The sequence below is a fragment of the Carlito syrichta genome, unplaced genomic scaffold (assembly GCF_000164805.1).
Source record: "Carlito syrichta isolate Samal-C Ts95f unplaced genomic scaffold, Tarsius_syrichta-2.0.1 Scaffold302955, whole genome shotgun sequence".
NCBI classification, from domain to species: Eukaryota; Metazoa; Chordata; class Mammalia; order Primates; family Tarsiidae; genus Carlito; species Carlito syrichta.
Genome location: NW_007247051.1, coordinates 261,334 through 276,876, shown reverse-complemented (window position 1 = coordinate 276,876; position 15,543 = coordinate 261,334). Strand labels below are relative to the sequence as shown.

The 15,543-nt window shown below is 43.7% G+C and overlaps 1 protein-coding gene across 1 annotated transcript in view; it reads left to right on the top strand.

Moving 5' to 3' along the window:
* TCTN2 (tectonic family member 2) overlaps positions 1-10,075 on the top strand; it is a 19,141-nt gene extending 9,066 nt beyond the window's left edge. The window contains exons 6-8 of the mRNA XM_021711971.1: positions 5,475-5,671; positions 7,639-7,765; positions 9,914-10,075. Coding sequence (XP_021567646.1) covers positions 5,475-5,671; positions 7,639-7,765; positions 9,914-10,075 — 486 coding nt within the window. The remainder of the gene's footprint in view (positions 1-5,474; positions 5,672-7,638; positions 7,766-9,913) is intronic.
* Positions 10,076-15,543: the final 5,468 nt, after the last annotated feature.

Below are 15,543 nucleotides of genomic sequence, written 5' to 3'. Positions count from 1 at the left end.
TCTCGCCGCCCAGGCGGGTCTCGAACCCGCGGGCTCAGGCAATCCACTCACCTCAGCCTCCCAAAGGCGCGGGATTACAGGCTGAGCCACCCAGCCCGGCTGATTTTAATCTTATTTATTTAGAAGTCTTTAAGAAAATATAAAAAAGAAAACCTTTTTCATGATTTTTAGTCAATTTACAGAGTTGTATAGCCATCACCACAATCTAATTTTAGAACATTTTCACTTCCCCAGAAAGAAATCTTGTGCCTTTTTTCTGTCACTCCCATTCCCATCCCTCATGCAAGGCCGCCACTAACCCACAGCTGTCTCCATGAACTTGCCTGTTCTGGACGTTGCACAGACGTGGACTCATACAGTGTGTGATCTTCAGAGACTTTCTTCTTTCACTTAGCATAGTGCTTTTAAGGTTCATTCACATTATAACATACATCACTGCTTCATTCCTTTTTAATGGCTGTATCATATTCTCTTGTATGGACAGATCACATATTTCTCATCCATTTATCAGTTATAGACATTAGGGTTGTTTCCATTTTTGGGCTATTGTGAATAATGCTGCTATGAACTTCTGTGTACGTGGCAGATGTATGTTTCCATTTTTCTTAGATATATATCTAGAAGTGGAGTTGCTAGGTTATATTGTTACTGTATGTTTAGCCTTTTGAGGGGACTGCCTTCCAAAGCAGCGACATCATTTTACATTCCCATGATCAATGTATGTGAGACCAGACTTGGTGACTCATGCCTGTAATCTCAGCACTTTGAGAGGCTAAGGCAAGAGGATTTCCTGAGCCCAGGAGTTCGAGACCAGTCTGGGCAACTTGATGGAACCTCGTCTCTACAGTAAATCAAAAAATTAGCTAGGCATAGTGGTGTGGGCCTATAGTTCCAGCTACTTGGGAGGCTGAGGCAGAAGAATCGCCTAAGCCCAGCAGGTTGAGGCTGCAGTGGCCGTGAGTGTGCCATTGTACAGCAGCCTGGGCGCCAGAGTAAGACTCCAACTCAAAAACAAACAAAAAAACCAAGTATGTGGGTTCCAGTTTCCCTATATCCTCACTAGCACTTGTTATTATTTGTCTGTTTGATTATAGTCTTGCTAGTAGGTGTGGACTGATATTTCATTGTGATACTGCTTTGTATTTCTCTATGACAGGTGACATTGAAGATCTTTTCATGTGCTTATTGGGTATTTGTATATCTTCTTTGGAGGAATGTCTGTTTAGACCCTTTGCCTATTTTTTGAATTGGGTTCTTTGTTAAATTTTTTTTTTTTTGAGTCGGAGTCTCACTCTGTCACCTAGGCTGTAGTTCAGTGGCACCCTTACTGCCATTGCAGCCTCAACCAGCTGGGCTCAGGTGATCCTTCTGCCTCAGCCTTCTAAGTTGCGGAACTGCAGGCAGGCACGTGCCACCACACACCTGGCTAATCTTTTTTATTTATTGTAGAGATGAGATCTCGCCAGGTTTCCTAGGCTGGTCTTGAACCTGTGGACTCAGTCCTTCCTCTCACTTTGGCCTCCCAAAGTGCTAGGGTTATAGACGTGAACCACCGCGTCTGGCCTTCTTCATTAAATTTTAAGAGTTCGTTATACATTCTGGATTCTAGTCCCTTATCAGATACAAAGGGAATCCCCCCCACTGCCAAAAAAAGAGAATTATCTTTTGGAAATACTGGCTTGTCCTTGTAGTACAGGCTTTCTCCATGAGGTAAGTATTCTAGGAACCCATCTCTGTCAATGTACCAGTTAGCATTGTAAGAGGCTGCATTTGGCTTCAGTGAATTTTTTCTGGAAATTCTTTCAATGCATTTACCCATTTCATGATGAGTGATTTATGAGGGTACCGGCCCACACCATGCTGAGTGTTCAGCAGTGTTTGACCAAAAACAGCATGACTTCCAACCCCCACCCTCCCTGAATACCTGATCTCGCCCTGAGCAACATTTTTTTTCGAGTTGGAGTCTCCCTTTGTCGTCCAGCCTGGAGGACAGTGGCACACTCATGGCCACCGCGACTCGACCTGCTGGGCTCAGGCAATCCTTCCATCTCAGCCTTCCAAGTAGCTGGAACTACAGGCACATACCACCACACCCGGCTAATTTTTTGATTTATTGTAGTGATGAGGGCTCACCACATTGTCCATGTTTGTCTCAAACCTGTATACTCAGGCAATCCTCTCATCTCGGCCTCCCAAAGTACTGAGATTATAGGTGTGAGCCACTGTACCTGGCCTTTGATCAACTTTTAAAAAATTTCCCTGGATGAAAAAACCCTCAAAGAGAAACATTTTGCCTACGTGGAAGAGGTGAAACAAAAAATGGCAGAAGCAATAAAAGGCAACAACATTGATGAGTTCAAAAACCGTTTTGAGCAGGTGGAAAAAGCATCTCAATAGGTGTATTGTATCAAATGTGATGCCAGTAGCATGGGATGTAGTTGTTGGTGAGTTCTTGGCTCGTGCAGGAAGGAAGGCTTAAAGTACAGTTTATTAGAGAGAAAAGAAAAAGAAATGGCATGTTCAAGAGAGAACATGGGCAGCCTTAAGGGAAAGGGCACATTCCTTTCTGTTAATGGAGGGCTTTATATATTTCCAAAATGATGGTTAAGCAACCTGTTTGTAAGCTAAGCTTTGATTACAGGTATTGATTCTTATTGTTTTACTTCTAAGTTTTGTGTGTCATGAGGAACTTTTGGGATAATAGGACAGTTGTTCCTTAATTATATTTTCTCTTAGTGCTCCGTGCCTCAGTGTCCTGGTAACTCCCTACTGTCCTGTTCTAGGTCTTTGTAGCTAGCCATCCCATCTTCCAAGGTCAGGCCTAAGTTTTGGTCAGTGTATAGTTTAAAAGAGTTATGCCCCATAAGACAATGCCCTGGTTCCTGACCCTCTGACTTTCTTTTTTTTTTTTGAGTTGGAGTCTCACTCTGTCGCCCAGGCTGGAGTACGGTGGTACACTCACAGCCACCACAGACTTGACCTGCTGGGCTCAGGCGGTCCTTCCACCTCAGCATTCCAAGTAGCTGGAACCACAGGTGTGTACCACCACACCTGGCTGATTTTTATTTATTTTATTTTATCCAAGCCTGCTTGTGAGAAACTCACTGTCTATATCTAAGCTATGCTGGCTGTCCTACCTCAAAATAGAGAGTACTTTGAAGTTGCCTTAATTTTAAACATATAAGAATAAATACACAAATTATACCATTTTTAAATACATAGATTCCATTCTTTTTGGGGTCCTCACCATTTATGATTTACAAAAAATTTCTCTGGCCAGGTGCGGCGGCTCAGCCTGTAATCCCAGCACTTTGGGAGGCTGAGGTAAGAGGATTGCCTGAGCCCAGGGATTTGAGACCAGCCTGGGCGACTTGGTGAGACCGTGTCTCTGCAATAAATCATAAAAACTAGACAGGCGTGGTAGCGTGCGTCTGTAGTTCTAGCTGCTTGGAAGACTGAGGCTAAGGATCGCCTGAGCCCAGCAGGTCGAGTCTGGGTGACCGTGAGTGTGCCACTCACTCCAGTCTGGATGACAGAGTGAGACTCCAACTAAAAAAAAAAAATTATTTTTCCTATTGTGTAGGTTTTCTACTTTATTGCTGTTGTTCCCTGAAGCACAAAAGTTTTTAATTTGGTGAAGTCCAATTTACATAATACTTTTCTTTCTTTTGTTACTTGCATTTCTGGTGTCATATCTCAGAAACTATTGCCTAATCCCAGGTCAACTAAATATTTTTCATTCTTTTTTTTTTTTTTTTGAGTTGGAGTCTCACTCTGTCGCCCTGACTGGAGTACAGTGGTACACTCACGGCCACCACAGCCTTGACCTGCTGGGCTCAGGCGATCCTTCCACCTCAGCATTCCAAGTAGCTGGAACCACAGGTGTGTGCCACCACACCTGGCTACTTTTTATTTATTTTATTTTATTTATTTATTTATTGTAGAGACGAGATCTCGCCAAGTTGCCCAGACTAATCTTGAACCCCTGGGCTTAGGCAATCCTCTCAATTCTGCCTCCCAAAGTGCTGGGATTACAGGTGTGAGCCACCATACCTGGCTATGTTTTTTATTCTTATTCAGCTATAGGAGGAATGAGAAATGCAAAGGAGCACACTAACTAGTACTCAAGTCACTCCCTTTTTTGGATGATGCAGTTATGTGTAGTTGAGTTTTTTCCTCCCCTACTGGGGGAATGCAGATTCATTTTTTATTTTTATTTTTTATTTTTGAGTTTGAGTCTCACTCTGTCGCCCAGGCTGGAGTGCAGTGGCATGCTCACAGCCACCGCAACCTTGACCTGCTGAGCTCAGGCGATCTTTCCACCTCGGCCTCCCAAAGTGCTGGGTCAGATTCGTTTTGAAACCACTTTATGGAGGTATGCCTGACATACAGAAAGCTGTAGATATTTAAGGTACACAATGTGTTGTGTTTGGAGATAAGCACACGCCATGAGCGCATCATCACAATCAATACCACACACTTATCCGTCACTTTCAAGGGGTTCCTTCCACCTCGGTGGTTTTTGGTTATTGATTTTTTTTCCTTTTATGGAAAAAACACTTAACATAAATCTACCCTCTTAGTACACTAAGTGTTAAGTACTCTATCATGCTTGGTTTTGCAAAACAGAAAAGGAAAGCTTAGGGTCTGCATTACTATTATAACTTTACTAACAATTATACTTATAGCAACAGTTATACTGAATTAAAAAATAAAGCATATCATAAATCTGGTTCAGGTATCAATAGGGATGTCAAAATGGTATTCTCCTTCTCTTTCTTCCAGACCACATCATTTTTCCCTGTTTCTAACTCCCTGTTTTGTTTACTGGACCACGTACTCCGCACCAGCCACTGGCATTCTTGAGTATTCTGGATCAGTGACATCTTTAGATAACCGCACCTCAGCCCTTTATGCACGATCAATTTTTAATTTGAATTACTCTTGTTTCAAACAATAGATCACTTACTTTTCTGCCTCCAATAAACAAAAGATCCAGGACATAATTTAACTCGTAGCTCTCTGGCTTCTTTGTGAACTAAGGAAACAATTCGAGTCACTTCTTGATGACATTAATTGGGTCATGTTATACAGTAAGGGCCTCGAGGATTCTTGAGGAATGTGGGCTGTTCACCCCCACTCTAAATGCCCGTTGACTTTTGTGGCCTAGGGGCTAGAAGGTGATGACAACGGAAAAGAAACGTGGTTTTCGTGTCTGGGATCTATTCAGTACTGTCTTCTCCTCCTATTGTTTGCTGAGGATATCTTAGGTCCCCTTATTTGGGGAATTAGCTAAAGATATTCCAAAATATTTTATGGGCACAAAGCACTTTTAGATGAGATGGAGATTGTATTTGTTTCTTGCTTACTCAACTCATAAGAGTTGGTGTTCGTCGCACACTAGAAGAGCTCATAAGCACAGTCACAGTGGAGGCTTCTGTCCTCTCATGGCCCCTCTGCATTTTGCTTTCAAGGAGTGCTCACCAAATGTAACGGAACTGTTTGGACAGTCCTGCTTCACCGGTGTGTTTGGAGGTGATGTCAGTCCTCAGTTTGATCAGCTCTGCTCTGCCAGGCCAGCACATGGTGTCCCCGATTGGTTTCCCTTCCTGTGTGTGCAGTCATCACTTGCCAACACGCCCTTCCTCGGCTACTTCTATCACGGTTCTGTGTAAGTGTCCATGTCTGGGAGCAGGCGTTATTTTCCAGGGCCAGGGAAACCACACTCCATAGACCGCTAACACGGGTCACCTTTTCGCCCAGGCTAGAGTACAGGGGTTCACCTCCTCAAGGGTGCAGTTCCAGGTTTCAGATAGCAAGTTTGTTTTGCATTAAGCATTAGAAAGAATTGGGCTTCACTGAAAATAAAGGGTCCTGCAAACATTCATAGTGATTTTTCTTTTTCTTTTTTTTATCTTATTTTTATTTTTATTTTTTTTGAGTTGGAGTCTCACTTTGTCGCCCAGACTGGAGTGCAGTGGCTGCTCCCGGCCACCGCAGCCTCGCCTGCTGGGCTCCGGCCGTCTTTCCGCCTCAGCCTTCTGAGTAACTGGAATTACAGGCGCGCGCTACCACGCCTGGCTGATTTTCTGATTTATTGTAGAGATGAGGTCTCGCTGCCCAGGCGGGTCTTGAACCCGCGGGCTCAGGCAATCCACTCACCTCAGCCTCCCAAAGGCGCAGGATTACAGGCTGAGCCACCGAGTTCAGCTTCTTTTTATTTTTTTTTTAAGTTGGAGTCTCACTCCGTCACCCAGACTGGAGTGCAGTGGCCACTCCCAGCCACCGCACCCTCAACCTGCTGGGCTCCGGCGATCCTTCTGCCTCAGCCTTCCAAGTAGCCGGAATTACAGGCATACGCTACCACACCCGGCTGATTTTTTGATTGATTGTAGAGATGAGGTCTTGCTGCCGAGGTGGGTCTCGAACCCGCGGGCTCAGGCAACATAGTGATTTTTCTAGGGTGGGAAAGGAGTGGTGGGCTTTTTGGGCGCTCTCACTTTCTGTATTTTACATTTCTGTGTTGTTGAAGATTTATATCCATGAGTTCTGTAATTTAAAAAGTAAAGAAAAACTTACAGGAAGAATTGTGTTTTATTATTTATTTATTTATGTTGAGTTAGAGTCTCACTCTGTCGTTACTCAGGCTGGAGTGCATTGACACACTCACGGCCACTGTAGCCTTGACCTGCTGGGCTCAGGGGATCCTTCCGCCTCAGCCTTCCAAGTAGCTGGAGCGACAGGCTTGTGCCACCATGCCCGGCTGATTTTTTAATTTGTTGTAGAGACGAGGTTTTGCCTTGTTGCCCAGGCTGGTCTCGAACCCCTGAGCTCAGGCAATCCTCTCTTCCCCACCTCCCAAAGTGCTGGGATTACAGGCATGAGCCACTGCACCCAGCCTATTTATGTATTCTTGAGTCACTCTGTCACCCAGCTTGGAATGCAGTGGCACAATCTCGACTCACCACAGCCTCAGCCTCCTGGGCTTAGAACATCCTTCTGCTTTAGCCTCCTGAGTAGCTGAGATTACAGGCACATGCCACCATGCCCAGCTAACTTTTAAAAAATTTTATTGTAGAGACAAGATCTTACTATGTTGCCTGGGCTAGTTTTAAACTCCTAGGCTCAAGCAATCCTCTTGCCTCGGCCTCCCAAAGTGATGGGATTATGGATGTGAGCCACCTCGCCCAGTCTGATGGGGATAATTTAATATAAAACATTGTTAACTAGGTATAAACTGCCAAAGTGGGTAACTGAAAGGGTACAGAACTTGAAGGCATCTTGGCATTAGCAACTGCAGGAAGCAGCTATCACCCCTAAGCATGAGAGGACATGTGGAAAGGGTTGGTGTAATTTAAACTTAGGAACACAGTCATAGTACCAATATCTGACAAAAAAATCGTGTCCAAAATATATAAAGAATCCCTGTAACTTCATAATAATAAAATGAACAAAAGATAAAAAATAAAATGAAAATACACTCAGTAACGTTAAAGTGGGCCCCATGTTGCTGAAACACAAAGTACTCGGATTATAGGTGTGAACCACTGCGCCCATCTCAGAATTGTGTTTTAGCAGTTGATAGTTGCAAGCCTTAGGATGAGACTGTTGGTGATGATCTTTCTTATTGCTGAACAGCTCCCCCAGACGGGACGCTTCCATTGAAGTGTATCTGCATACTGATCCAAAAGATGCCGCAGACTTTGGTTATAAACAAGGAGATCCGATCATGACTGTGGAGAAGGCGTACTTTACTATTCCGCAGGTCATCATTTCAGTTTAATATGCTAAATGCTACCTCTGATTTTTCCCATCCTATCGCTAATTTAGTTCATATTGCTCTTTAGAATCACTTCCTAACTTACTAATGTTTTTCCTATGGACTTTCCAGGAATTTGACTATTTATATTTGCTGGATTTCTTTTTTTAATAGTCAATTTCAAATTAAGCACTCTCATTGCTAAATCTTAGAGTAGAACGTACAAACTAAAACCAAAAGATTTTCTATAAATTTCCGTGGAAGTAACTTTTGTTTTTCACTTCTGTTAGCTTTAATCGCCAACTTTTGGCAAGCTATGTCATTTTATATTACATTCTAGAATTTTGAAAAAAAAAATTTTTCTTAAAATTTGCTCTGTCACTCAGGCTGGATGGAGTACAGTGGTGTGATCATAGGTCACTGCAGCCTTGAGCTCCTGGTCTCCAGCAATCCTCCTGCCTCACCCGTCTTCCCGTCCCCATCCCCCCCAGTAGCTGGGATTTTAGGCACACACTACTACACCTGATTCTTTTTTTTGACTCAAAATCTCACTCTGTCATCTAGGCTGGAGTACAGTTGTATGATTACAACAGTCATGGCTCATGGCAGCCTTGACCTCCTTGGTTTAGGCGATCCTTCCACCTCAGCATCCCAAGTAGTTGAGACTGTGGGTGTGCACCACCACACCCAGCTAATTTTTAATTTTTTTGTAGAGACAAGGTTTCACTATGTTGCCCAGGCTGGTCTCAGGCATTCTGTCCACCTCACCTTGGCCTCTCAATGTGCTGGGATTATAGGTGTGAGCCACCACGCCAGGTCTAATTTGGTTTTTTTTTTTTTTTGAGACAAGGTCTTGCTGTGTCACACAGGCTGGAGTGCAGTGGCATGATCATGGCTCACCACAATCTCCAACTCCTGTGCTCAAGTGATCCTCCTGTATCAGCCTATCGAGTAGCAAGGACTACAGGCACATGCCACCATGCCCAACTAATTTTTTATGTTTTGTAGAGACTAGATCTTGCTATCCTAAACTGGTTTCAAACTCCTGGGCTCAAGTGATCCTCCTTCCTCCACCTCACAAGGTGTGAGCCACTGTGCCTGGTCTTGAAACATATTTTAAGGCTATAAGGTTTTATGTGAAATATTTTTTTTCTTGAGTCGGAGTCTCACTGTTCCCTAGGCTTGAGTGCAGTGGCATGCTCACGGCCACCACAGCCTCGACCTTCTGGGCTCAGGTGATCCTTCTGCTTCAGTTTTTCTAAGTAGCTGGAACTACAGACATGTACCACCACACCCAGCTAATTTTTTGATTTATTGTAGAGACAAGGTCTTGCCAAGTTGCCCAGGCTGGTCTCGAACACCTGCCCAGGCAGTCCTTTCACCTCCGTCTCCCAAAGTGCTGAGATTACAGGGATGAGCCACTGTGCCTGATCTGAAATTTTTTTTAAGTTCAGCATTATGAAGAGCAATATTTATGGGAAGAAAGCACGAGAGAACCATTTCTCTTTACTATTCATATGAATCCATTTTTCTGGTATTAAAAAAATCTGGTTCTGGCCGGGCTTGGTGGCTCAGCCTGTAATCCCAGCACTTTGGGAGGCCGAGGTGAGTGGATTGCCTGAGCCCGGGGGTTTGAGACCTGCCTGGGCAATTGGCGAGACCTCATCTCTACAATAAATCAAAAATTAGCCAGGTGTGGTAGCACGCGCCTGTAGTTCCAGCTACTTGGAAGGCTGAGGCGGAAGGATTGCCGGAGCCCAGCAGGTCGAGGCTGCAGTGGCCGGGAGCGGCCACTGCACTCCCATCTGAGTGACAGAATGAGACTCCAACTCAAAAAAGAAAAAAAAAAAAATCTGGTTCTGATGAAGGAGAGAAAGTAAAGTTGAATGTAATCATATCTCTATAAAGTAAACAGAGCTGGCCAAGGGATTTTTAAAATTAAATAATATTTATGGGACCTGTAGCTTCCAGAGCTTGATTAGCAAATCAGTTAAATGTTTTACTGAAGTTGGTCAGCTAGTCAGTGAACTGGCTACTGTTGAAACCAATTGAGCACTAGGAGGCTGTAGAAGGAACAATTTTAAGAGACATTGATCAATGTTTTATGGATAGAAGAGAGGCCATAAATCTATCCTGTTTGTCCCTCACTCTCAGGCGTCCCTAGCTGGGCAGTGTATTTGGAATGCCCCAGTGGCATTTCTTCAGAATTTTGATGTTAACTGCATTACTAATTTGGAAGTATACCAGGAACGAGATGGTATTACCAATGTGAAGATAAAGAATGGTGCTACAGGAGGTATGTTACCTTTCTTTTGATTAGCAAATCAATTAGATGTTTTACTGAAGTCAGGGAAATATGTATATTTTTTGAGTTGGAGTCTTACTGTTTCTCAAACTGGGATGCAGTGGCACGATCATGGCTCATTGCAGCCTTAACCTCCTGGGCATTTTTTGTAAAGACAAGGTCTTTCTATGTTGCCTAGGCTGGCCTCAGAACACCTGGGCTCAAGCCGTCTTCCCATCACAGCCTCCCAAAGTGCTGGGATTACAGGTGTGAGACACCACACCTGGTAACATTTCTTTGAAAAAAAGAACACAGACCTGAGTATTAAGATAAACTATGATCTCATGAGATTAAAAATCACTTCTACTGGATCAACTTAAAATAATATTTCAACTGCCATAGCTGGGTGCAGTGGCTCACACCTGTAGTCCCAGCACTTTGTGAGGTGGAGGCAAGAAGATTGCCTGAGTCTGAGGTTTGAGACCAGACTGGGCAACATGGCAAGACCTTGTCTCTACAATAAATCAAAAAAATTAGTTGGGCATGGTGGTGCACACCTGTAGTTTCAGCTACTTGGAAGACTGAGGTGGAAGGTTTGTCTGAGCCCAGCAGGTTGAGGCTGTGGTGGTCATGTGCATGCCACTCCACTCCAGCCTGGGCAACAGAGTGATACTCGACTCAAAAAAAAAAAAAAAAAAAAAAAAAAATTCAGCTGCCAATTAAGGAAAGTGTTTTCTTTGGAAAAAGTTTAGTTCCATAAGACAGCATATTGCATATTAGTTTTTTTTTTGGAACATTTAAGTCAAGTTCAAACAAAATTAACCATTTTAAAGAGTATAGTTCAGCGACTTTGAGTACATTCACAGGGTTGTGTCCTCATCACCTCTATCTGGTTCTATAGCATTTCCATCACCTCATTAGGAGACCCTGTGCTGCCCATTCTCCCTCCAGGACAACCATTAGCACACTTTCTTTTTCTATGGATTTTCCTGTTCTGAATATTTTACATAAATGGAATCATATATGTGGCTTTTTTATGTCTGGCTTCCTTCACTTAGTGTGATGTGTCTAAGATTCATCATGTAGCATATGTCAGTACCTCATGCCATTTTGACTGACTGTGTGGATGTATGTTTTTATTTCTCTTGAGTAGACACCTAGGAAGGAATGGAATTGTCATATCATATGGTAATATGACTTTTTTTTTTTTTTTTTGAGTCGGAGTCTCACTCTCACCCAGACTGGAGTGCAGGGCAAGGTTACCACAGCCTCGACCTGGTAGACTCAGGTGATCCTTCTGCCTCAGCCTTCCAAGTTGCTGGAACTACAGGCGCGCACTACCATGCCCAGTTCATTTTGATTTGTTGTAGAGATGAGGTCTCGCCAAGTTGCCCAGGCAGGTCTTGAATGCGCGGACTCAGGCAATCCACTCACCTCAGCCTCCCAAAGGTGCAGGATTACAGGCTGAGCCACTGAGCCTGGCTGGTAATACAACTTTTTAAGGAACCACCAACTGTTTTCTACAGTGGCTTCACCATTTTACATTCCACCAGCATTGTGTTGCATATGTGTTCTTTTTTAAAACTTTTTTTTGCCCAGACTGGAATGCAGTGTCACGCTTATAGCCACCACAGCCCTGATCTGCTAGGCTCAGGTGATCTTTTTGCTTCAGCCTTCCAAGTAGCTGAAACTACAGGCATGCACCACCATGCCCGGCTAAATTTTTGATTTATTGTAGAAACGAAGTCTCACCAAGTTGCCCAGGCTGGTCTCAAACCCTGGGCTCAGGCAATCCTCTTGCTTCCACCTCCCAAACTGCTGGAATTACAGGCATGAGCCACTGTGCCCAGCCTAAAAATATTTTTATTTTAGATTCAGAGGGTGCAGATGCATGCTTGCTAATGTCCATGTTTGTTACTGGTGGGGATTGGGTCTCAGGCGACTCATTGCCCAGATGGCGAACATTATACCCAGTTGGTATCTCTGAACCCTGACTCCCCACTCTCCCCCTTTTAGTGTCCCTGGTGTCTTTTATCGCCATCTCTGGGACCATTTGGCTCCCGTGTGTAAGTGAGAACATGCGGTGTTTGACTTTCTGTTTCTGAGTCAGTTCACTTACGATGATGTTCTCCAGCTCCATCCACGTTGCTGCGAAGAGCAGGATTTTGTTCTCTTTATGGCCGCTGTGTGTGTTCTTGCGTGAGAGTGACACACCAGACTATTGCCACTGATTGTCCTCCTCAGTTACAACTAGATGCTAAGAGGAGTGGCATTCTCATCTGACAGCGGTGGGGAGTGGGGAACGGTTTGTAGTCAGCACACAGGCAGGTGCAGACTTACGTAGTTGCCATATTTGCTTAATAAGCTTTTCTTTGGTAGACCACGTAGTGCTGTGGAAGTCAATTTGTGTATTTTTTTCAGGCATAGTTACACCAAAAGTAATCTATGAGGAAGCAGCTGACCTAGACAAATTCATCACCAATACAGGTATTTTAATACTACACTTTTATGTCATTTCTACAGAAATATATACGTCTTATCTTATAAGTAATACATTGTCCCAGAGTAAAATAAATTTTTATTAGGAATTTGAAGAGGTGCACGCAGTTAGAATAATGCCCCATACATTTCATTTGTTCCTGGTTCTGTCTTGCTTTGCTCTAGTGGACTTTTTGTGACTTTGAGCCAGTTCCTTTACAGTCCTGGATTGCATGAGTTCCAGGATCCCTTCTAGTTCTTCTTTTTTTAAGAAACAGTTTTCCTCTGTTGCTTAGGCTGCAGTGCAGTGGTGTGATCATAACTCACTGCAGCCTCAAACTCCTGTACTCAGGCAATCCTCCTGTCTTAGCCTCCTGAGTAGATAAGACTACAGGCACATGCCACCATGCCTGATTTTTAAATTTTTTTTGTGGAGATGAGGTTGTGCTATGTTGCCTAGGCTGGTCTCAAACTCCTGGGTTCAAGCATCTTTCTGCGTCAGCCTCCCAAAGTGCTGGGATTACAGGCGTGAGCTACTGTGCCCATTCTTCTTTTTTGGATAAATAATCTTCACGGTTGTGATGTAGCCAAATAAGTTTGACTGATTTTACCAGGCCTTTTTTTCTTATTTTAGAGGTGAGATCTCACTCTGTTGGCCAGGCTGGATTACAGTGGTTTCCTGTAGTCTTGAACACCTGGACTCAAGTGGTCCTCCTTCCTCAGCCTCCCCAGTAGCTGGGATTACAGGCAAAAGCAATCGCACCCAATTTGGGATTTTTAATTTTAATGAAGAGTACAATTTGCATTTCTTTTCAGTGTGTTGTAATTCTTGAATTTATTCATTACTTCATTAATGTTAGTAGAGTTCCTGTAAGATAGCAGGGAACTAGACAGAAGACCCTGACTTTTATGGAGTAGACACTCTGTCATCTTTCATTTCACAAATGTTTGACCAGGTGTGTGCTCTGTGACAGACTGTGGGCCAGGTGCTGGAGCTACAGTAATAGAAGGAAAGCGACGATCTCAGGGTACCATGATAGTGCAGGGGAGGCGACTCATGCTCACGTGGTGGACCAGGGAAGGCTCCCTTCCACCAGGAAGTATTGACCATACTGTGTTAGGGAGTTGCAGATAGGAAGGGCGGGGACACCATCAAGGCAGTGAGAACTACCCAGTAGTAGATCCGAACTTATTGAAGAGGACTTTAAATTTATGAATGTATACTTGTCTTTGCAGAAACTCTCTTAAATAATGGATCAGCCTCCAGAAACGTGAATGTGGAAGAACATTATATTTTCAAATGGAATAATGATACAATCAGTGAAATAAATATCAAAATTATTAGAGCAGAAATTAATGCCCACCAGAAAGGTCAGTTGGACGAGGGTAGCAAGAATGCTTTCAGTTTAAGTTGTTTTTCTTTCTTCAAGATTTTCATAATTGTAACATACAAAACTAAGTCAGACTTGTTTTTTATGTGTATTTATGATTTAATCAAAGAGCCTTTTTTTTTGCACGTCAAATACAATTTTAAGGTAAAACACTATGGGGATAGTTTTTTTCCTAGTGAAATGGTGCACATTATATTTTTATTTTGTTTTGTTTCTAGGAATAATGACACAGAGATTTACAGTAAAATTTTTAAGCTATAACAGTGGTAATGAAAAGGAATTCTCTGGAAATCCAGGTGAGATGAGTGTATGCCAATCATTGATCTTACAAACATATTTTAGTTCAACGCTCCTGTGCTGACATAGTGGTTATAAGGCACTCCAGTTTCACTTTGTGGCTCTGACCTTTTTAAAATTTTCCTTTGTGACACTGTATTATTATTATTATTATTTTTTTTAAAGTTGGAGTCTCACTCTGTCGCCCAGGCTGGGGTGCAATGCAATGCTCACGGCCATCGCAGCCTCTACCTGCTGGGCTCAGGTGATACTTCTGCCTTAGCCTTCCAAGTAGCTGGAACCACAGGCATGTGCCACCACGCCTGGCTAATTTTTTGATTTGTTGTAGAGGTGAGGTCTCGTCAAGTTGCCCAGGCTGGTCTCGAACCCCTGAGCTCAGGCAATCCTCTTGCCTTGGCCTCCCAAAGTGCTGGGATTACAGGCTTGAGCCACTGTGCCTTGCGACGCTGTGTTCTTTTTGTGGTAGCAACTCAATTTTTTTTACATAGAGTGTTGTTTATCGTGACGAGTTGTTGAAAATGCAAAACATTCTCTTTAGTTACTGATCTTTTGAGGAACATAATGCATTTAAAGTGTCAGTGAATGAAGCCGGGCTCGGTGGCTCAGCCTGTAATCCCGCGCCTTTGGGAGGCTGAGGTGAGTGGATTGCCTGAGCCCGTGGGTTCGAGACCCACCTAGGCAGCGAGACCTCATCTCTACAATAAATGAAAAATCAGCCGGCCATGGTAGCGCATGCCTGTAATTACAGCTACGCGGAAGGCTGAGGCAGAAGGATAGCTGGAGCCCAGCAGGCGAGGCTGCGGTGGCCGGGAGCGGCCACTGCACTCCAGTCTGGCCGACAGAGTGAGACTCCAGCTCAAAAAAACAAACAAACAAACAAAAAAAGAAATAATGTGGGGTGAGCGCAGTGACGCACTCTGTAATCCCAGCACTTTGGGAAACCAAGGCGAGAGGGGAGACCAAGGCGAGAGGATTGCCTGAGCTCTGGGGCTCAAGACCAACCTGGGCAACTTGGTGAGACCTCATCTCTACAATAAATCACAAAAAACTAGATGGGTATGGTGGTGTGTATCTGTAGTTCCAGCTACTTGGAAGGCTGAGGTGAAAGGATCGCCTAAGCCTAGCAGGTCGAGGCTGTGATGGCCGTGAACACTCCAGCCTGGGTGACAAGAGTGAGATGCCAATTCAAAAAACAAACAAACAAAAAGAAATAATGCATTCTGAACCTGGGATCCGTGGAGAGACTATGTGGCGTCTCTAATGCCTTGTCATGTTGTGCATTTTGTATTTATGCACAAAAATATCACCCCTAATTTTTTTTTTTTTTTTTTTTT